The sequence below is a fragment of the Pongo pygmaeus genome, chromosome 9 (genome assembly GCF_028885625.2).
Source record: "Pongo pygmaeus isolate AG05252 chromosome 9, NHGRI_mPonPyg2-v2.0_pri, whole genome shotgun sequence".
Lineage (NCBI taxonomy): Eukaryota > Metazoa > Chordata > Mammalia > Primates > Hominidae > Pongo > Pongo pygmaeus.
In genome coordinates this window covers 60,091,477-60,113,631 of record NC_072382.2, presented here as the reverse complement: position 1 = coordinate 60,113,631, position 22,155 = coordinate 60,091,477, and the positions used below count along the sequence as shown (strand labels likewise).

At 37.4% G+C, this 22,155-nt stretch overlaps 1 protein-coding gene across 23 annotated transcripts in view; it reads right to left on the bottom strand.

Annotated features, from left to right (window-relative positions):
- SOX6 (SRY-box transcription factor 6) overlaps positions 1 to 22,155 on the bottom strand; it is a 664,535-nt gene that overhangs the window by 36,143 nt on the left and 606,237 nt on the right. For all 23 annotated transcript variants that reach the window (XM_054438794.2, XM_054438792.2, XM_063671129.1 and 20 more), the window contains one exon: positions 11,943 to 12,051. In XM_054438794.2, coding sequence (XP_054294769.1) covers positions 11,943 to 12,051 — 109 coding nt within the window. The remainder of the gene's footprint in view (positions 1 to 11,942; positions 12,052 to 22,155) is intronic.

The following is a 22,155-nucleotide window of genomic DNA, read 5'->3' as shown; positions in this document are numbered from 1 at the left end:
CTTCTGGCTGATATTCTTACACCCAGTTTTAAATCCTTTAACCTCTACTTAAATACCTCCTCCTAATTTCAGCCAGAATGATCTGTCACAAATGCAATTCGGACTAGGCCACTGCTATATTTAAAACACTTCAATGGCTCCCTCATGCCCACAGGATGAAGTTCACACTCCTTAGTACAGTACGGATGGCTTTCCGTGACCTGGCCCTCAAACTATGGCTCCAGTACCAGCTTTGGCTACTCTGCTTGGAACATTTTTTGTGTCATAACACTGAACTACTTCCAGTTCTCTACACGCTGTGTTGTGTGTGTACATACTAGGAATCTGAGTTTTCTCCTTTCCTGAAATTACCTGGCCATCTTGCAATCACTCATTATTGAAGACTCGTCTCAGGGATTATTTATCCCATGAAAGTCTTACCTGGTTGCCAGGTTAGAATAAGTAGCTTAGGCTCTGACAGGTGGCACCCTATGCGTACCTCCATCTTAACATTTGCCATATTTTATCCAAATTACCAGTTTTATGTACCTACTTTCTTTTCTAGACTATGTACCCCAAAACAGTGATGACTGCATTGTGTCTTATCCTTAGCTGCTTATCCTTATCCCCAGGGTCTAGTAGCCAGGATGGCATAAGGTAAATACTTAAATGCTTACTAATACAGTACAGTGGACATCTTCAACAGTGAGAATTTTAGAGTGAGTCTCTAATGCCCGCATGTTCTATTAGAACCTGTGAATTTCTGAAATCAGATCTTGTAGAAATTTAATTTTATTTCTTATATTCTGTTAAGTGTCATTTCTTGAAACATCTATAAAATAAGAATAATTTTGATGTGGAAAATGTATCCATAGTTGCTGTGTGGGACTCAGATTATTGGTTCCAATCTTACTTCTTTGATTGACTAGCCAAACTGTGCAGTTCTGAGATGCCAGCCTCCCTACTTCTAGAAAAACCTTGGAAGGATGGTAAGGCATGTCTGAGATTTTTGGAAATATTAAATCTGAAAACTATTCTAATAATGTAGGGTGTGTGTATATATATATATATACACACACACACACATATATGTGTGTATATATATACATATATGTGTACTGTATTCAAGTAAGCATACGATGGGACTTTCCTTAAATAACAGATTCATTATAAAATAGATACAACACGCTCATTGAATTAGAGAACTCTAACAGGAGATGGATGTTAAAGATTACCTAATCCATACTCCTCATTCCAAATGAGGAAACTTTGAGGCTTAGAGAGATTAAATTGTCCGAGTCTCACAGTTAATAAATGGCAAAAATCACAATGGGCACTCAAATGTAACTATCCCCAAATTTCACACTTTCCATCAGAATGAATTTCTTCAATGGTCAGCTGAATTGTTTCAATGGCATCCAAACTTAGCTTTTAAAACTCCTAACACGATTAATTTAACTGGCCTCTCTTCTTCATTTCATTTGTCTGGGGAAGCTATATTTCATTAGAATGGAAAATGCAGATTATGGGAGCAGCAGAAACTAATTTTTTTTTAAGGTTAGGGTTGAGGAATGAACCGTACTGAAAGGAGATCACTCAAGGATTTTAGAGATCAATCCAATCTGATGGGCCACCAATACTTCTTCACCCCGAGAACTGGTGAAAGTATTTGAAAAGTGCCTAATATTTCTGTGGTTTAAAGGATTAAAAACACTTTCACAGTTTCCATTTCTAACTAAAATTTTCTGCTTTTTAATGAAAACTATAGGAAAAAGCTAATCCAACAAAGGCAACCAATTTAGTCAGCTCATCTTGGAGAAAAACAGGAGGCAGTATGGCTCAGATGCCATATAGACAGATCTAGGTTTGAATTGTTGATCTGATCTTTCCTAGCTAAGTAGCCTTGGATAAATAGTTTTCTTTCTCTAAACTGTAGCTTCATCTTTCTATAAAAGAGAGCAATAATTTCTACCTTGCAGCATCTTTGTGAGAAATAAATGGGCATACATGTAAATTTCCTAGTACAGTGATTGGAACCCAATACCTACTCACTAAGCAGTAGTTCCTTTTAGAAATAGGTAGCAGTAATAATGGTAACAGAAGTAGTAGAACGCTTATTCCAGTACCAAGAACATAGGAGGTGCTTAACTCATATGTGTTCCCTTTATAGACTTTCCTCATACCTGGGTGATGTTTGCTATATTTTACATTCCATTCTTCATGTAGTTACTAAATAAACCCATAAGTTAACTGAAGAATGCAATTTACTCCTTAATGGAGCCTCTCTTCTTCCCAAATGCTAAAAATATATTTCAAAATGCTCTCTATGATATAGACTAAAATACAATGACTAGGCATAAGGCTCAACCGAGAAAGACCATCTCACATCTCCGCAGTTCCCATATATGGGAACAGAAATCGGACCATACTGCTCACACAGAGCCAGAAGAAAAGAAGAGACCATTATCTTGTGATCCTACAGATCAGCTTTTTTATAAAGGACTCACTGGAATTACAAAGGATTTGAATTATTGACTATGAAATTATAATAAATGGAGGGCAATGAAGTTTCAGGGACATACGACAATTGTTTTTCTTCTTCCCTACAAACAGGTCTGTAGCTCTCCAGCTTGGAGCAGCTATTATCCTGTTTATTTTGTCCCTGTGTAGGATCAACCTTCCCACAGAAGAGTCAGCTTATATTGAAGCACCATGAGCAATTTCTCCACCACCAAAGTAAAAAATACATTGATACCAGTAAGCTTCAATTTGCATTTCTAATATAAATTTAAAATGATTGAACATATTTCTTATGAAATGCTTTTTTCCAGGTCTGAGACTTGGGATATTACATTTTTGTTCAGAGTTACATGCCACAGCCTGTTCCTAAATGTAGCAGTTTATAGTATATAGCAAATGATGATGCATTCTTACATAACCTTTCCCCTCTGGTACTATGACCTAACTTTGGCATCATCATGCCTCAGGTGTAAATATCCATTGAACAAAAACAATTTTAAAAAAATCTGCACTCCTAAGTGAGAGGCAAAAGTACAAGACTGATCTATAAGGCATTGATAGTCACAGTAGACAGTGAAAATCATACTTACTTGCATCCAGGAGGAGAGGAGGAAAGGAGTTATTTCTAGTATGGGTTTGAATGAAAACCCACCTAACACCTGCTAAGCTTTCTCATGTTATAACATGGAAAGATATCCACTTGGACATCCTCTCTGAAATAATATTAAAGAGAGCAGAGGAATAAAGTGACTAACAGATCTCCAAAACAACCTAACTACTGCATTTCCATTATTCTTAACCTCTCCAGTCTAAATCAGTCTTGAATGATTAAAGGTTAATGCATATTTATTTGGTGGTAAAGTCCAAATTCCTCAGCCTGGTAATCAAGGCACTCCTTAATATGGCACCCATCTATTTCTGTAGCATACTCAATTCAACAAATATTTATTAATTGCAAGTATGTGCAAGGCCTTGTGTTGGGCTTAGTGGAGAAGACAAAGATGAAAAAGATGATTCTTCCCTTCTGGAGCTTTCCTATGAACGTCTATCTGCTTAATGTCTGTGTCTGCTTAGATTATTCCCTCAACTGAAAGCTTTTCCTCTTCTCTTTGCTTATCCAAACCTAGGCTTATCTCCAGCCATATTTCTATCAGGTTTTCCAGAACCATTGCTGTCCGCAAAGCTTCCTCCTCTAAATAGCAGTTCTTTTCTGTTTCTTTAACGATGTACTTGAACATTTAATACCTTAAACTGTTTGCTTTTTATGTATACTAAGCTTGTAATCCCAACTACGTTACTAGCTCTTGAAGAATATAATGTGGTCTATATTTTTTAAAAAACCTTTCCCTCCATGCCCATAACACTATGGTGTTATGAGATAATCAGTAAATTATAACTTGGTTGAACATATGGGTAAAACTGAAGATTGGGAGGCCATGAGTAGGGACAGATCCTGGTTAGAAAGACCTGGTTCCTAGCACCGGAGATTCAGTCTACAGAGACCCACCTCTAAAGAGGCTGAAAATAGACAGCAGATAGTGAGTGCAGGCAGTGATAGACAAGCAGAACCAAACAAGAAGAGGAATCTAGAAGGAGATATTAAAAAACAGTCATGCATTGCTTAATGATGGGGATACCTTCTGGGAAATGAATCCTTTGGCAATTTTGTCATTGTACAAACATCATAGAATGTACTTACCAAACCTAGATGGTATAGTCTACTGTACACCTAGGCTATATGGTATAGTCCATTGCTCCTAGACTACAAACTCATACAGCATGTTACTGTACTGAATACTGTAGGTAATGGCAACACAATGATAAGTATTTGTGTAATTTGTTTAAACATAGACACGGTACAGAAAAAACATGGTACTGAACTCTTATAGGACCACCATCATATATGTGGGCCATCATTGACTTAAATGTCATTAAGTGGTGCATGACTGTATAAGAACACCTTGGTTAAGAAAAGATAGGAAGTCAGTAACAGAAACTGGGGGAGGACTGGGTGGGTACTGACTCTTTGGAACAAGTTAGAAACACAGTTATCAGAACTTGAAGAAAAGGAAAGGGCCAATTGATCAAAGTTTGGTCTCAATTCCAATCCTGACCTTAAACAGAGAGAATTTAAAGCACATTCATAACTAGGCTGATGCTCATTAAATCCCATTACTTAAGGCTAGGCTGAATTCCACAGCTTGCAGGTAGAAAGTCAAGTGGCTCTTACCGCCAGGAGAGAAGAATCTGGGCAAGGTCCACAATCTCAAAAGCTACAGTCAGTCCAAATATGTTGAACAGAACTCTATCAGTCAGGGTTTAATCTAATGTGTTGGTTTATATGAAGCAGACATACATACTGCTGAGGAAGCAAGGACTGATTTTGCAGTCCCATCAGGAACATATGCTAGCTATCCTTGTCTTGGGTCTAATTTTCATGGTAGATAGTATTAATCTTTCATTGCTCAGTTGCTGTAGCAAGTTGGAGAAGTACAGTCATTACTCAGTATCTGAAAGACATTAGTTCCAGGACCCCCTACAGATACCAAAATCCTCAGATGCCCAAGTCCCTTACATAAAATGGTGTAGTCCTTGCACATAACCTATGCATATCCTCCCACATACCTGAAATAATCTCTAGATTACCTGTTACCTTATACAATGTAAATACTATGTAAATAATTGTTACATTGCATTGTTTAGGAAATAATCACATGGAAAAAGTCTGTACATGTTCAGTACAGACACAACCAGCCATTTTTTTGTGTGACTATTTTTTATCTACAGTTGATTGAATCTACAGATGCAGAACTTGCAGATACAGACGGCAGACTATATTTCTATGTGATTCAGTAATGACATAGACAGTTATTTCTTCCCCAGGGTAAAGAACATTCAGTCAGAAAAGTAGATCTTTTTTTTGTGGTAATTATTCACGTTGCCATTGACACTTCTTTAGAAAAGGCAGCCCAATGAGAAACCAGCTATCCAGTAGGGCTAGATTCCTCACTAAAGAGAGGCTGGGTCTTTGATTGGGCTTTTTACCTTAAGCAACAATAAGCAGCAGGTTGAGTTCCTTTTACGGAGTATTAGGAGATGGAGTTATACAAGAATCTTGACATTTCACTATCTTGCCCCATCAGGACTATACATCACTTGGAGGGTTCAATGGAAATTGTTTTCTACCAACATTAAAAGTTATTTCGGAGCTTTTAAGACACAGCAAATATATTTCTTTAAGAGAAGTTTATTTGCTTGTTTGAGAGAGCTGCACTTTATATATAGTGCTGATATAAACTGGTGCACAGGATCCTCTAAAACTGTTTACATCCACAGTAAAATACATTTTTGTGAAACTCATACAACAGAGTTAGTCCAGAGCCCAGGGCTTTGTGGACTCTGCTTATATCCCAGCCTGTGTGGCTGTTACTCCTTTTCACCAGGTCTTGGGCCTCCCTTACTACCCATCCTGGCCTCAGTCACCAGTCTGCTGGTTCCATAGAGATGCTATTGCCTATTCATTTCTCTGAAATGCCTGGACACCATTTTGGGTAGCTATGGAAAGCCAGACCCATATGCCCACAGCATAGCTCTAGTTAATGTTCCCTCTGATTTACCTGAGTCTTATCTTTTTACATGTATAATTTCTCATCTTTTATTCCTAGTATCTAGTAGTTGGATACCTTCTTGGGCAAAGGCATGTCATCTCTGATATAATTACACAATAATTGTATTTATTTTGATTATTGTATCATCCCTAATTGATACTTATTATACTTTAGTTGCCTTGAAGGTGAATGGTTTCAATTATACAGCAGTAAAATAATAAAGTTTTAAAAACTGTCAACTAGAAACCATCTAGACCAACTTCCTCATTGACAGATGAGAAAATTTAGGGGAAGAAAATGACTTGTCAAGGATGAAACAACCAGAATTTAAGTCTTCTAGCCCTTAAGCAAATATCTGAAGGGGTGTCAAATGAAGAAATGATAAGTTTTATTGGTAGGGTCTAGAAGTCAGACTAGAACCAATGGGTAGAAGTTACAAGAAAGTGCGGCAAATTTTAGTTATAAATTGTTAACAAACAGCTAATTGAATTAGGATGAGCCTCTCAAGAAATGGTCAGTATTCTGCTTTCAGACTCTCAGAGGCATTTGAACAGATGTAAAACGACTACTTGTCAGGGATATGAGAAGTGATTTCTTGGCCTGAATTACAGATTTGATGACCGTTCTCCTTTATTTCAAATCTGAGAATCCAAGAGTTGCAATGTGAAGCACTGTATTCTGGTAGGCTTGAACTAATGATCTTTACATTCCAAAGTATACACAGTTATAGCATTTAAATTCCACCCCAGATTAGGCTACAGTTTGCCTCTGCTGCCTTGGATGAGTCGTGTATCACAGAGTCAATCTTTTCTACCAGGAATAAGGATCTAGGGAGGGTAGGGGAATGAGGAAAGCTTCAACAATTTCCAAGTATATGGATCAATGAGCAGGATTTTTAAGAGAGGGCATTCATATTAAGCAGTGTGTTTTAAAGAAAAGAAGAACTATTGCAATCTCTGCTATTTGTCTTAAACAAAGAGCTTAAGCTGAAAATAAAAAAAAAAACTATCCTGAGATATAAAACTTAGAAGCAGTTGGAGCTACATACACACACACACACACACACACACACACACACACACAAATAAAGCTTCAGAAGGGTAAGGTCATCTTGGCTGTGTTCCAGTTCACAAATTCAGTATAAATCTATAAAATGCTTCTGAAGAAATGTGAGAGCAATAGTCCCAAAAGAGGGTATTCTTGGTACACATATCTATTTCCATTTGAATCAATGCAAAGTTTTAATACATGGAGGACAGCACATCATTCCAGTTCTGATCTAGGGTCCAACAGTCTGGCCAAATATAATCCCTTTCAGAGCTCATCCATAAATGCTAGGCTTATCTTTCACTATGCTCCAAATCAAAATGAGGTACAACCTCCCAAAAAGTCTGAGACAGAGTAATTGATGTGAAAATTGTTTTAAGGGTGTTAGAAGAATGTTTTCTTACTCAAACCATACAGCAAAACAGAAACAAAAGAAAAGTATCCCTTTAGAAACCCCAGGTATATGAGAAAAAAGAAACAGGATGGAAAGAATATATTTAAAAAGCCGAGTCTCAACTATTGTTGCTGGGGGAAAGGAGAGCAGAGAGAAAGAGGAGGGAGCCCATCTGCGAAAGGTAATTGGGAAATACTACTGGAGAGATCTTCTCATTAATAAAAAGAAAAGCTCAAGGAACATGAAAACCCAATTCAGCAAGTGGCACAAATACAACCTCTAAGCCATTACTCTCTTCTTTTACTTCTCTAAAAAAAAGCCTAAATGGAACCTATGATAGATAGATCTTCTTTCTGATGAGAAATTCACTCAGTGTTTTATCAAGATTCTAATAATAATCGCAGACTTGGAAAGGACCTTAGATGAAGTCAAATCCAACATACCTCTTTTAAAAGATAAACTTAAGCCCAGAGGTTCTTGTTTTTAGTCATTTAGCAAAGGAACTTCAACTCAAATCTCTCATTAAACAGGCTAGAACTCTTTCTAGTCTGTAGGCAACCTTGAAATTAGGAGAGTTGGAATAAGAATTGCACTCTTGCCTAAGCAGAATAAGAAAAGGGGAAATGCCATACGAAAAGTCCATAAAAAGTTCAACAGCTGTTCACTATTCTTAATTATATGGTGACAGACTCAACTAATCAAGCCCTCTCTTCCTTACATGTCCTACATAGGAGCTAACAAATTATGTATACTCAATACATGTTAAGACTTCAACTGCTTCAAAGTATAACAAAACCTTAAACATGTTTCCTAAGTCCCCGGCACCAATGAATTTGTAGTTTTATAAATATCATGGTGAACAAGAAATGCTGTCTTGTCACATTCAAGCCAAATAACAGCTGGACTTTAAAAATAAAATTTTGAAGGCATTTGCCTTTTATATTTTTAATTTCTGTTTTCCTTGCCTATGGTTTTGTCATATGATTTTGATGAGTGGTTAATACACATCCACAGCTGCCTCTTTTGGTGACCTTTTCCTCACTGCCTCCAGGCTCAGGGCTATGAAGCATGTCTACAAGTTGCTTACTAAGTGATATTGTCATTTTCATGGCTGGCAGACATTTTTCTGGGAAGCCTGGTGGAAGCAGGGCCTTATCTTCTGGGTTGGCTTACTTTAGTCACTTCAGAAGCCCCACAGGAGGATGGGGTAGACATGGGGGGAGGGCATAGCCCCTTAAAATTGCTGTTCCAAAGCCAGAGGAAACCTGTATGGACTGAGGGAGAAGACATCCTGGGCCAGAGGCACAGAACTTACCTATCAACTCAGCCCTGCTAAGGAGCTCTCACTCCGAATCCTCTATAAAGCACAAAGAAGTCCTGATCTACTTAGCACTTTTCTCCATGATAATTATGTATGTACATATTTCCCTTTCAATCTTCTGTCTTTCCTCACTAAACCATATGTTTAAAGAGGTCAAGGACATCTCTGCTTTGCTGCCCATCATTTAAGTCTAGTTTAGGGGCTGGCACATGGTAGGCACTCAAGAAATGTGGCTGGTTGTTTTTTTAGACCAAAGACTAAGTGAAGGAGCAAATGATTTTTTTAGTTATTCTGATACTTTAGTTTCTTCCTAATCTTACTGTTAAGGGAAATATGAAGGAACGAAGTAGAGAAAGTATCATGTGTACCTGTTATCTACTCTGACTTTAATATGAAGTGTAACTCCAGCAGACTTTGCAATCAGCTCAGCCTTGAACAGATGCCAGGACATATCCTGAAGTCAGCAGAAGGCTGCTACCCATGCTAGCAGTCCTCACAGAAGCACTGCACTTCAGTCGGTATTAGAACAGGTAACTTGACTCCATTCATGAACCCCCAAAAGCACATGAGGTCTCAATGGCAACTTCTGGGCAAGCTTCTAAAGGGAGGTTTTCACATGCTCCTTAAGCTCCTGGGCCACTACAGCCCTTCTACTATGATACTCATCAGGCACTGCTGCTATGTGTGACAGAGTAACATGAGAGCTGGCGTATGGCATGACTTGCTATATTTAGGGCAGAGGAAATGGGCTGTACTGAGGAAGGTCACAAGGAGTTTGTTCAGAAAAATGAAGGGACCACGTGTTTCTGCATATACAGTGGGGGCAGTATGGCAGGCTGCTGGGGAGAATCTCAGCTCTACCCTTAATATGTAGCTCATAGTGAGTAATTTAATTATTCTCAGCCTCAGTTTTCTCACCTGTAAAATGGAAAAAGTAATACCTTCTTCACAATGTGTATAAGGATTAAATGAGAAAATGTGGGTAAAAAGCATAAGACATCCTCTAGTATATAAACACTTCATAAAAAAGTTTTCTAAAAACAAAACAGCCAGGGAAATTGGTTTGAATCTAGACAATCTAGGCATTGAATAGAATATCCAAAAATATTTATATGCAGTGTTTCTCTAGAGTTAAATCTTTAACTTTTTCCTCTTATATAGTTCATAACTCTGACCATGATTTTTAACTTACCAAGCACATGATATCACTAACTAGATAATGACATTACTGAGAGATAACTGACTGTATTTACACCAAATATGCAGTTAAGGAAGCAAATGAAAAAGTGTGAATGACAAATTAAGAAAAGTCTTTGACAGCACAGGTAAGGTGACAGAGCTCTGTAACTACCAGTTTGTTGTCAAATAAACAGACTGAATACTCCAAAGTAATGAAAAATATTTATTTCATTACATATGGTCACAATTTAGGTACTCTACAGTACAATCTCCCAATAAAATTGAGATGGGCCAGACCTGAAACACTTCCACACAGGCTTTTAGGCCAGCCACAATCTCTGTGTTGCAGTCAGATGGTTAACTGTGCAAGTAACATCATTTGGACTTCTTGGCTCCCTAGGTAAAAGAACCTCAACCCTTATTGGTGGAAAACCTGCACTTTTAAGTGCCTATGAAAATAATGGGCTGTTGATACACATTCTTCAAGGAAGACAGCAAGCACATTTCTGGTTTTGAGTAATCTTTATGCCTCCCTTCCTATCTATCTTCCCTCCTCTTCGTTCCTTTCCTTCTTTTCTCTTCTCTTCCCCTCCCTCCCTCCCTGTCTACTCCCATACACACATATACATCCTAATCAGAATTTATTTTAACACCTTGTCTCCCAAACTATCATCAAACATTAGTCTTTCCTACTAGTAGGAAAAATTAGCATTGTGAAAAATTTCTGAAGGTCTTCCTAACGTCTAACACTATTCATCTCTGAGTCTTCATTCCAGGGATTTCTGGGCTGCCTGGGACGGCCCCAGGCTCTCACTAAAAGCCATGCCCAGTTTAGATGCTGCTAAGAAGTGTCTTCATGTGTTTTCGAGGGATTAGGGTCCTGGAAGAAACCCTGCCAGTTAAAGGGATACTAGTGAGATTCTTCCCCTTAAGCTAAAGAAGGACTTTAGCTGGGACCTGAGATGGGTGAAGTATCATGTTACTCTGAAGAGAACAAATTAATCTTCCCTGACTGGTGGGACAGATTCTGCCAAAGGAACAGGTAACTGGAAAACCAGTCTCTACTCTGTGATGACACAGTAAATAACCAGGCAACATTACTACTGAAGTACTGACCTAACCCATAAATTGTACCCAGACTCTGGGGAGCAATTTCTGCTGATGTGCTGCTTGTGCATTTAAAACAAACAAACCAAAAGGGAAAAGAAGTGAACAGGCATTGATATTGGTGCAGGTAAACATTCTGAGAGGAAGGCTGGTCTTTCCACCCAGACTTCTGAAAGACGTTAGTGATGGTTAGTGCATAGGCACAGGCTGGGCCTTCCCCAAGCAATTATTAAGTTTATGCTAAAACTGCCGCAAACTATCTTTAATCCCCAAAATGGTTTGATTGTACCTGGGAATCACTTGATTTGGATATGCTAAATATTCTGATTTGATCATTCCACAATGTATACATGTATCAAAATCACTTTATACCCCATAAATATATACAATTATTACTTGTCAATGAAAGATAAAATAATGTTTAAAAGTCCTCCTTTGTAAGTTTTCCCTTTTTAAATACAAATGCAGTGAGATGGATGAAACACAGAATTCTGCTGTTCATTGAGATGTAGAGGACCCTTCTATTTTAAAACTTTGATGGTAACTTGAAGTACTTGGATTGCTAAGTATTCGGTAATGTAAGATCTAACTGCTTCTTAAAGTCTTCTACTATAATGCACAACATAACTTACATACATTCGTAGTTGAAGAGTAACATTTCCTTTGCTTTGCCTAAGAAATCTAGCTGATGACTCCTATGAAAAACTATAAAGATCCTATATCTAGCTCAGACACACCTTTGGAAACACATGGAGCAGCAGAAAAGAACTAGAGAAAAGCCACTCACCCTCTGCATCTTCTGGCCGAGTAAGGTCGATGACACCTGGGCCCAGTTTTCCATCTTCATTTGACTTTCCCGTTAACTGGGGCCCCATATTCTCAAAGCGTGTTCTTTCCTAGAGGAACAAATAATCAGAGGCTTATTCTAGTTTCCAAAACAGCCACCATTTCCTTCCAGTTTCTATCTTGATTAATGGACAAAAGGTGAATTCAAAAATATCATTTCTGACCAATGTGGACTCTGAAAATCTTGCAGGAACATTCCGCTGAAAGCTGTTTGTGACACGGACAGCACTGACAGCATCTAGACCATAGTACCTGTAGGGAAAGGAAAGCTGTGACAGGGAACCTGCCAGAGCTTCTATGCATATCTTCTCTCTGTTGGATTTGCTCCAGTAATCTAAAAAGAATGCAATAGAGAGGGTTGAGCCAACAATGCAAAAACCTGAAGGGCAGTTCCTATTAAAATACACGGCTAAATTTAATGGGAGAGGAATTTTCTCATTTAGAGATCATAGTTTGCATTGGTATTCTTGGGGAAATACAAATCAGAATTTTATGCGCAAGGATTTCGAAAACAAATATTTCAAAGCAGGCCAACCAGATGATGATTGATACTACTATTTTGTCTCAGAATTTCAACTGTGATTTTCTGGGAACTGAAAAGGAGGACATCACTCCTAGCCAGCCATGGAGCCAGGAAAGTTAAATACCCCTGCTGCTTTAGGAGGGAAACCCAGCGATGTTTTACTTGTTCACCAGTTCTTCTAGGAGTAGGAGTCTGAAGCATCACAGTGAACACTCCCTCTGCAGCTCTCTGGATCAGTAGCAGAGGGGCTCATTGACCATCATTAATATGGTGTTCTTGTCTGCAGAAACACAGCTCATGTCCCCCTCTCGTCTCCTCACTACTCTCCTGACTCAAACTTGGCTTTGTGTTGTGCTTATGAATGAATGAAACCTTGTTGTTCATTACTATGAAACAATATTAAATGTCATGTCAGCTTGAATTTACAGACATGAAATAGCAGCTTCTAGCTCCGGGAATGGTTTCTGCATGTTATACTTAATGCATTATGCAGCAGTAGAGTGCTGATTGCTGTTCAGTCTATTGTTCAATGACCTAGTTCTGTACTGAGCATGTTCGGCATTAGATGGAAACACTCTGAGTGTTCTCTTCTGTAAGATGTTTAGAAACTTGGAAATATTCTTAAAGAGCAAACATACAATTACTTGATAGAGTCTCTGCTTCATTTGTACAGCCTGACTACATTTGTGCTTTCTAATATGATTATTTTTGAATATCATTATATTTCTATAATTAATTCCCATCAGTCAAATTGTGCAGGAAGTCTTCCAGTTCCCCTTCATCATGGAATATGTTGAAATCTGTGTTGGAAGAAAACACAGCATAAACCTTGCTTTAATCTACACCATTTCTATGAAAGATTTGCAACAAAAATTACAATCATGAATTTCCCTAACTGGGTAATACTCACTAGTTTAAATAGCAGTATGTGGGGAAACCTCTGAAATATGACTCTTATAAAAAAACACAATGAAAATAAAAACCAAGTTAAGTATGGTTCCCTAATATCTTCCTATGTGAAAATACTGGTGCACAAGAACAAATTAACCCAGATGCAGGACACAACAAAAAGCAACTATAAGCCTTGTGGGAGCTTCAGACACAGTCAGGGAAAGGACAGCTGCTTTTAATCAGCCAATTTCTATTTTTGAGTAGCACTTTGGTTGTCATGATGTAAAGAAAAAGAATTAAAGTGGAGATGAGTAGTACCAGGGAAAGCAAAATATTCAACCTTTGTTTTATCACATTGTTTCGCATTTCAAATATTTGCATGTGAATGCCTTCCCTATGTTAAATGCAAAAGGAGTTTTGATGTGACACCTGCAATCTTCTTGGAAGAACAACCTTTAACTGTATTTTCATAGGGGGAAAAACAACTTTCTCTGAAAATCAACAGACCGTGCTATCTATCAATATGCATATTTCAAGTATCTTTCTAGTCACTCATTCTCTTTGATTTTACTGGAAAATATTCTCGGTAAAAAAAAAAATAAAATAAAGTTCCTGAAAGAATATCAATATTTTGACAAGGAAGGAGAAGAGGGAAAATTACATGCCATGGTTTGTAAAATCCTAAGACAACAAAGCTTACATGATGATAATATCTTTTCTTTTATAAAAAATGAAGTGCACTCACAATTCAGTAGTATCAGCTTGTTTTTAATCATAACAAAAAACATTCAGAACATTCAACAACACATTCAGTGTCTTTGAAGTCATACATTTTTCTGACTTCATTGAAAAAAAACCTTCTGCAGAGATACTTTCTCTTTAAAATATCAATATTTTGACAGAGTAGAAGTCAAGGAAGAATATCCCATGAAACACTTGTTAAATAGGAAGAAAATAAATCAATGATAGAAATTGTTTTGGGCAGTGGGTTGCATTTTAGATTTGGTAATATTAAGCACTTGTGTTTGAGATTAAAGAAGGACCCTGCAAAGCCATGCCCTTTCATATAAATTCCCACCTAGTCTCCCAGAAGATTTCCTTCTTTTCTTCAAAGAATAGCTCAGAATATTTATTTGCCAGCCACATAACCATAAGATAAGAGGGCCTGATGTCTACAAGTTACGTCTGGGCAGCTGAGCTAAGCAAAGATTTTACCAGTGAGGTTGAACATGAGCCTAGTAAATACAGGATGTGGACATGGGCACAGAGAGAAGTATAAAGATACTTTGGTTCCAACAAGCTTAAACTTCTGCCATTAAGCATCCATGAGCATGCCCCTATATGGAACAAATATAGACTGTGGGTGGTAAGTTCTTAAGTCCAAATTTACACACACTTGAACTAGTTCTCACCATGTACACACCTCCCAAGTAAGATATGTTGGAGATATAAGCAAAATACCTCAATGCTAATTTAATCCCACCCCTTCCAGGAAAACTGCCCTATCTTCATGTTGACAGTGAATTTTACATGCAGCAGTGTGATCAGACACTTACTTATGCATTGTCAGTCACAAACATGCAGGCAACATAAAAGTTATTGAAAAAAATTAAAGTCAGCTCTGCTGTGTTGTAGGACTGTTGGCTCTCTAAGTGCTTTGAAATTATGATGTATGAGGTAGATGTTGCATATTAAATAAAGATATTTAAATGATAAAGCCCCCTTTAGTGAGAGCTGATGAATGTTAAATGTTACAAGCCACAAGGCGGTAGCATCCATCATCTTCACATATTATCAGAGTCAATGACGGGGCAGCCTCACTGATGACAGATAGACTGCTGCATTATTATCCCTTATTTCCAGAGTCACTGAACAAACCATTCAACTCTTCGGGCATTATTTTTAACTTTGCATTAAATTAGCAACTTTTCCCTCCCTACCATGGCAAGATTGATCAATTTTGTCTTTGCATGGGTGGAGAGAGAGAATGAATTTGGGGTAACTAAAAGAACAGAGGTTTGTTTTCATCTAGGAAAAAAATCAACTTCCTCTTACTGGCATCAAATGTAAAATTGTGATCTGGGGAAAGAACAGCAATGAAACAGTAAGCACACAATAATGGCTTTTCTTTGCACTTAGATAAAAGCTGAATTTTTGATGTGCGCAGTATATTTTAATAAAATTTTATATACTATGTTTTATACACTTATTGGCTATTCCATAATAATGTGTGTGCTAACAGTAAAATTGCTCTTAAATTTATGTGTGTTATTTATACGTTCCCACGTAACAATGCTTTTTGTTGTAAAAAATATTCTGTTTATTAATGTAACTTTACAACCACTGCATCCAAGATCCGTGGTAAATTAATGACATTTTTATTATTTTATAGTGTCATTAAATTTTTACTGATCACTCCATCAAACAGAGGCAGCAAAGGCCATAATGTAAACTGGGACACTTAGATCAGGCAGCAGGAAGACATTCCATATAGTCTGAAGAAAACTGCTAGCAATAAATGATATTTATACCATCTTTAAGCATGTGAGAATACTTGGATAAGTTTGGCAAAACTGTTTCAGTAGCAGAGTGGTTTGTGTACTTAAATAACAGTTTGCTTCCCAGAGAGACAAGCCTTTTTCAAACCATATGCGAAGTGACTGATTGCAGCCATCTCCTGAAAAACAACACGTGAAATGTAATGATGCGCTAGGTCCCTCCCTTCTTCTTTACCAAGACTGACCAGCGTGTACCAGGCCTCAAATTATTTCAACATGGTCCCCTTTGCCACAAACTGAAGTGGAAAATGGCACACGCTGAGAGAGGTTTTTTGTTTGCTGCTTTACAAACAAATATATTTCATTTAAGTACACATGTCTGGTCAATGATGTTGTATATTTCATTCCAATGGTCTGAATGAGAGGTACTTTACTAACCTTTATTCAAAAGCTCATTTCTAAGGGGTGTCTGAATATGGGGGATCATTCACAGCAGCCATGGAACATACAACTAAGGGGCCATTATCTATAGCATAGTTAATACAGGTAAAAAATGATTATCTCATGTTATTTTTATGTGTAAAATGCATTATAATTATGATACTCTCTACATTGACTCTCTTAAATAAACCTAAATGTGTGTTATGAACTAATTGCCAAATACTCTATTTATGTATATATAAGACAGTAAATAAATTCTATGCTCATATAATTATGGATTTAGAAACACCTAATTTCTACATGGGGATTCTGGTATGATTCTTTCTTAGGTAAATAAGGATTTTGTTGTTGCATCCTAAAATACATATTTAAATATTAAAGACTTAAAAATCTTTCAAATGTGTAATGATAAGGAATTTTGCAGGAAAGGGTAATACTACAGCTCCACTACTCGTGTTTTGTGTGTATTCCTAAAGCAGAATTTTCTAAGAAAAATAACAAATATATGTATTATGAATAAAAGTTCTCTAAGGCCATGACAATATTCTGAGATAATATCTTATCCTCAGAGTTTCAGCTATGTCTAGGTTATTGAGTGTAAGCTAAATAAGTCTTGTCGTTTTCATCCTAGCTCTTAGCTTCAATTTTTATGAAAGTTTGATTTTCATTTGTGTATTTTGATCTATTTCCAACCCAGGAAAACTCTTTCCTAAACTGAAAGTAAAGATTCCCCTGCAAAAGCAGCTTTCTCTTTACCCAGCTTCCCCTCCTTTCCTGTGTTCACATTGGTGCCAAGGGGTCAGTGTGATTTGTCTCACTGCTTTTCTTGCCCTTCTCTGTCCAGGCGATGATCCAGGCTTGCTGATTTTTCTTCCACATAGCCTCTTGCCCTCATCCCTCTCTCAATGCCCTCCTCCCATCACTAACTACCCCAGCACATGTCTTCATGTCCTCACACCTATCTCACTGCTGCAGTCTCCTTTCTGATCTGCCTGATCCTTGGCACTGTCCTCCCCAGTCCTTCTACTCACACTCTGCACAGAGTTCTACTTCATGTCTCTGATTCAAAACCTTCCGTGGCTTACCATGTCTACTGCATTTCCTCCAAGCTCCTCTACATGGTTTTCAAGATCTTTCATACACTGCTCCCCACACACCTTTTTAAACTCAATTTTCTACAGTTCTCCTGTCACATATCCTCTGGTTGAGGTGGGCAGTGACTTGCCTTTCAATAATAATACCACGATCATCCTTCCTTCTCGTTTCTTCTTCGCCAAATCCTATTCATATGGAAAAACCCAAGTTTTCCATGAACTCTATAAACTCTCTGATCTACCTACTTTCTGATATACAAAAAGTCCTAGTTTTGCCTACGTAATTAGCCCCTAGTTACGTACTATGTTAAAGAATTGGACTTTTGGTTCATGTGCACCACCAAGTCTCCCTCGACAACATCAAAAGATTTTTCAAGCCAGAGATTGTATCTTAGACCTTTTCTATATATCTTACAGAGCATTTAGTATTAGTGTTCATAAATACTTGCAGGTTTATATAAGGCCACATAACTAATCTAGTCACATAAATCAAAAACATGCTGCACGAGTATCTAAAAGGGCAATAATAATCAAAACAAGGAAATTCAGAAAAACACCTTAAATATTTTATAAAAGAGGTAAATAAGCAATTTTAGAAGAGCACAATAGAAAAATGCAATTTGATTATATAATTTAATGTGAAAAAGATATTTTGAGTTTAACTTGGAATTTCTGCAGATTAATACAATCCATCTTTGCGAAGTCTTTGCAAAACTCTGGCAAAAGAAGATACTACATATCATAAATGCTTGGCTTAAAAAGCAGTACACATTTCAAAATAAAAGGCTTGTTTTGTTTTGAAAGCAAGACAATGCTAAGTATAATGCTAAGAGATATTCTGTCTCTTACTTTGAATGACTTTCTTTAATTCCTTGTTCTAGACGTATCCTGCCATGCTGTGATTCTCCAGAAACATCACTTAACCAGACATGTGGTTTCCTTTTTATTGACTTAACAAACACTATCACTTTGTTATACTTTATTTTAGATCCTTTATTATGCATTTAGTAATTTAATGAATGATCAAAAATGTAGGCTTTACACTGGAAAGCAACCACATGTACTTTTAAAAGGTGATTATATTTTGAGGGAATTATTTTAGAGGCATAGGACTTACTTTCCTAGTGACATTGTGATGTTTCTAGAGTAAGTAATCATGATAATATAGACTTTGGCTGGATGAAATGAGGTTCATTATTGAACCTCATTTTTAAATAATAGTTTTTCAGCTAAAGCTATTAATTTGTCTAGCTTCTCATACATTTTTAACACCAAAATTGTGCTAGCACTTAAGAATTAGTTAAGGACTAACTGCTGTTTTCCAACTGTGTTTGCCATCACAGCATAAATATATCTACTGGTGTAGAAGCAGGGAAGAATGCCACCCACTGATCATCTACAATGTGCAAAGCCCTTTCCAATGAGTACTTCCTTTAATCTCATACCAATACTACAGAGAAAATACTACTATTGTTATCAACCAGAAGAAGGTGAGGTTCAAAAAGAATTTTTATATGGGTTAAGTCATTTAATCAAAATTTAGATATGTATTTGTACTGAGGTGAATTTTGAATAATAACTCTAGATTACCATGTGATCTCTCTGAGCCTATTCCCACATTTGTAAAATGGAATAGACAATGCTCATGCCGCAAGGGCTTAATGATTAAATGAGAGATTATACATGTGAGTGCTTTGCAAAAAATACAGCAACTCATAACATATCCACTTCTGTTAAAGATATTATTTAATGTTTGCTAAGTATCTCAAAGCTAAACAACAATGATGACAATGTCCTTATCCAAAGGTCAATATCCTTTCTCCTATATCAACAATAGAACAATACATAACCAAAGATGCTTTGCTTTTCCTTCCTTCCTTCTGTCCTTCCATCCTCCCTCCCTCCCTCCCTTCCTTCCTCTCTCTCTCTCTCTCTCTCTTTCTCTTTCTCTCTTTCTTTTGACAGAGTCTCACTCTATTGCCCAGGCTGGAGTGCAGTGGCATGATCTCAGCTCACTGCAACCTCTGCCTCCCAGATTCAAGCAATTCTCCTACCTCAGCCTCCCAAGTAGTTGGGATTACAGTGCACACCACTATACCTGGCTAATTTTTTTTGTATTTTTAGGAGAGACGGGGTTTCCCCATGTTGGCCAGGCTGGTTTTGAACTCCTGACCTCAGGTGATCTGCCTGCTTCAGCCTCCCAAAGTGCTGGGATTACAGGCATGAGCCACTGTGCCCAGTCAATGCTTTCCATTTTATCTTGGCTGCTAAGTAACTCAGAAGTAAATTTAAATCTCAACCTTAGTAACCATGTAGGAGCTGGATAATTATTCACTACTTTTAAGCACTCAAGTCTTCCTTCACCTGTATGATAAGAACCAAACTTCTCTGTAAATTATGTATGTCTTTTTATGATCTGGCTCCTGCTCCCTCATCAGCTTCATGTCCTATTCACTCTAGTTTATACTCCCCGTTACAATAAAATGGAATTTCTTGGAGCTCCCTGAACTAGCTATGATATTCCAAAATCCTATGTATTTCCGAATACCACTTTTTCTTTCTAATTATGATGTCTTCCCTTCCAGATGACATCATAATTAGTCCTTTCTAAGCCTAATTAAAACATCTGCTCTAGACAAAATCCTTTGTTGACTTCCTTCCACCAGCCCTGGGAAGAATCTATCATCCCCTTTTCTCTAACACCCCTACCCCCTTTCCTCTGACACCAAATGTGGTGTTCCATCACCACATTTATAGAAAAATATATTACAATTATTGGTTTCTATGTCTGTTTCCAGTTCTCCTCAACTTGCTCCTCAAGGTACAGTATCCATGTCTTATTATCGCTATAACATAAGTGCCTCTCATGATGTTGCACATATTAGGCTCTCTGGTTGTTAAATCTTGGTAATCTTGGTAAAATTCCTTCTCTTTCTTCTTTCATTTTAATTTTACTTTTATATAAAATGCAATTATTTTCAGATCCTATTTAAAGCAGTGAAATATAAATAATTAAAAGACAGATAAATACAAAGGAAGGTGTGTAAGTCAATTAAACCATAGAGTGATCTCCTGGTCAGGGTTGGCCCAGAGCTGTGATACAGAAAATCTGCCTTATTATTATCACTAGAAAGGGTTCTCCAAGAAGAATTTTCCCTAAAATCTGAACCACCTCCACAAAAAATATCCTTACACATCTCTTACATTGCTTAGCAATTCACCATTAGCAATTCATTCTTTGAATTAATTAAAAAGGCCAATCTCTTATGAAAGGGTAATAGAATAAACTGTTACAACAGAATTATATTAATTTCAGTTTAATTCCTCCTGAGAAACAAGAACATTCCTAGGGAAGATAATCCTGGTAAAGCCGCGCAAACAAAGACATTGGTCAAGAGAAATCCTTAGGCACTGTAATCCCAATGAAATCACTTCATAAGATTTGGAAATAGCCAAGCTGAGTAAAGATGGTTGTTATGGGCTGAATTGTGTTTCCCCATAATTCATAGGTACCCCTAATACCTCAGAATGTGACTGTATTTGGAGATGGGGCCTTTAAAGCAGTAGTTAAGTTAAAATGAGGCTCTTAGGGTGGGTCCTAATCCAATTTGACTTGTGTACTTATACGAAGAGTACATCTGGACACAAAAAAGGACACCAGGGATGTGTGCACACGGAGGAAAGAGCATGTGAGGACACATCAAGACAGCCTCTATCTGCAAGCCAAAGAGAGAGGCTTCAGAAGAAACGAACCTGCTAACACCTTGATCTTGGACTTCCAGCCAGTACTGTGAGAAAATGAATTTCTGTTATTTAAGTCTGCAGTCTCTGGTAGTTTATTATGGCAACCCTGGCCAACTAATACAATGGCAGCTTCTACCTCTTATGCCATGAAAGGTGCTAGTTGCTTTCCAAAATTATCAAATAATAAAGCAGCATATTTTAGAGATAAGGTCCTATTAGCCTCACAAACAATTATCTAGAAACTTTTTCTTTAGGATCTAGTAGCAGTTCTATCTGTTGACAGCCTTGTCCATCCATCTATATATTTATCTATGATTCTTCAAAAGAAAAAGTTATCCTTTAAAGGGAAGGAAGCACTTAACAAAGGTTTTCAAAAACAGGAAGATTTATACTTGAGGCAAGAAACAGAATCTCAATGCTATAAACTGTTGAGATAAACTCTAGGAATGCTGATATATGCCACTGGACCATAAGCATTTCAAGGGAGGGAAAGTGTCTCACGACCTGCTCTATGCCCAGGGAGAACTGTGCGCTGCAAGCAGAGAAGCATGCAGCACATGCCTGCTGAAATGAACTAATGTCTGCAGAGCTTCTTGTGGAGATGTTTTATGGACCTTTCAAAAACATTCTCCAATGATGTATGACAAGTTTCCCTCAGGATTTGAAGAGTACTCCAAACTAAGGGAGTTCTGTCTCTGCACCCCCAGCAAGGACAGCATCCTAGACATCTCCTGTAACACACATTTAGACTCTTGTCACTGACCATCAGATGATAAATGATACAGTAGCATTAACTCTGAAGATATGAGACCCTTTTAGGCTTGGGAGCCACTGAATTAAATTAGTTTCATCAGGATTATAGTGCTTACTGAACCCCTTTAACCAAATGCTTTCTGTCTCATTCATATGGTTTTAATATGGTTTTAACCAATTGCGAGGTTATTTATAAGTTTGCAACTCCCA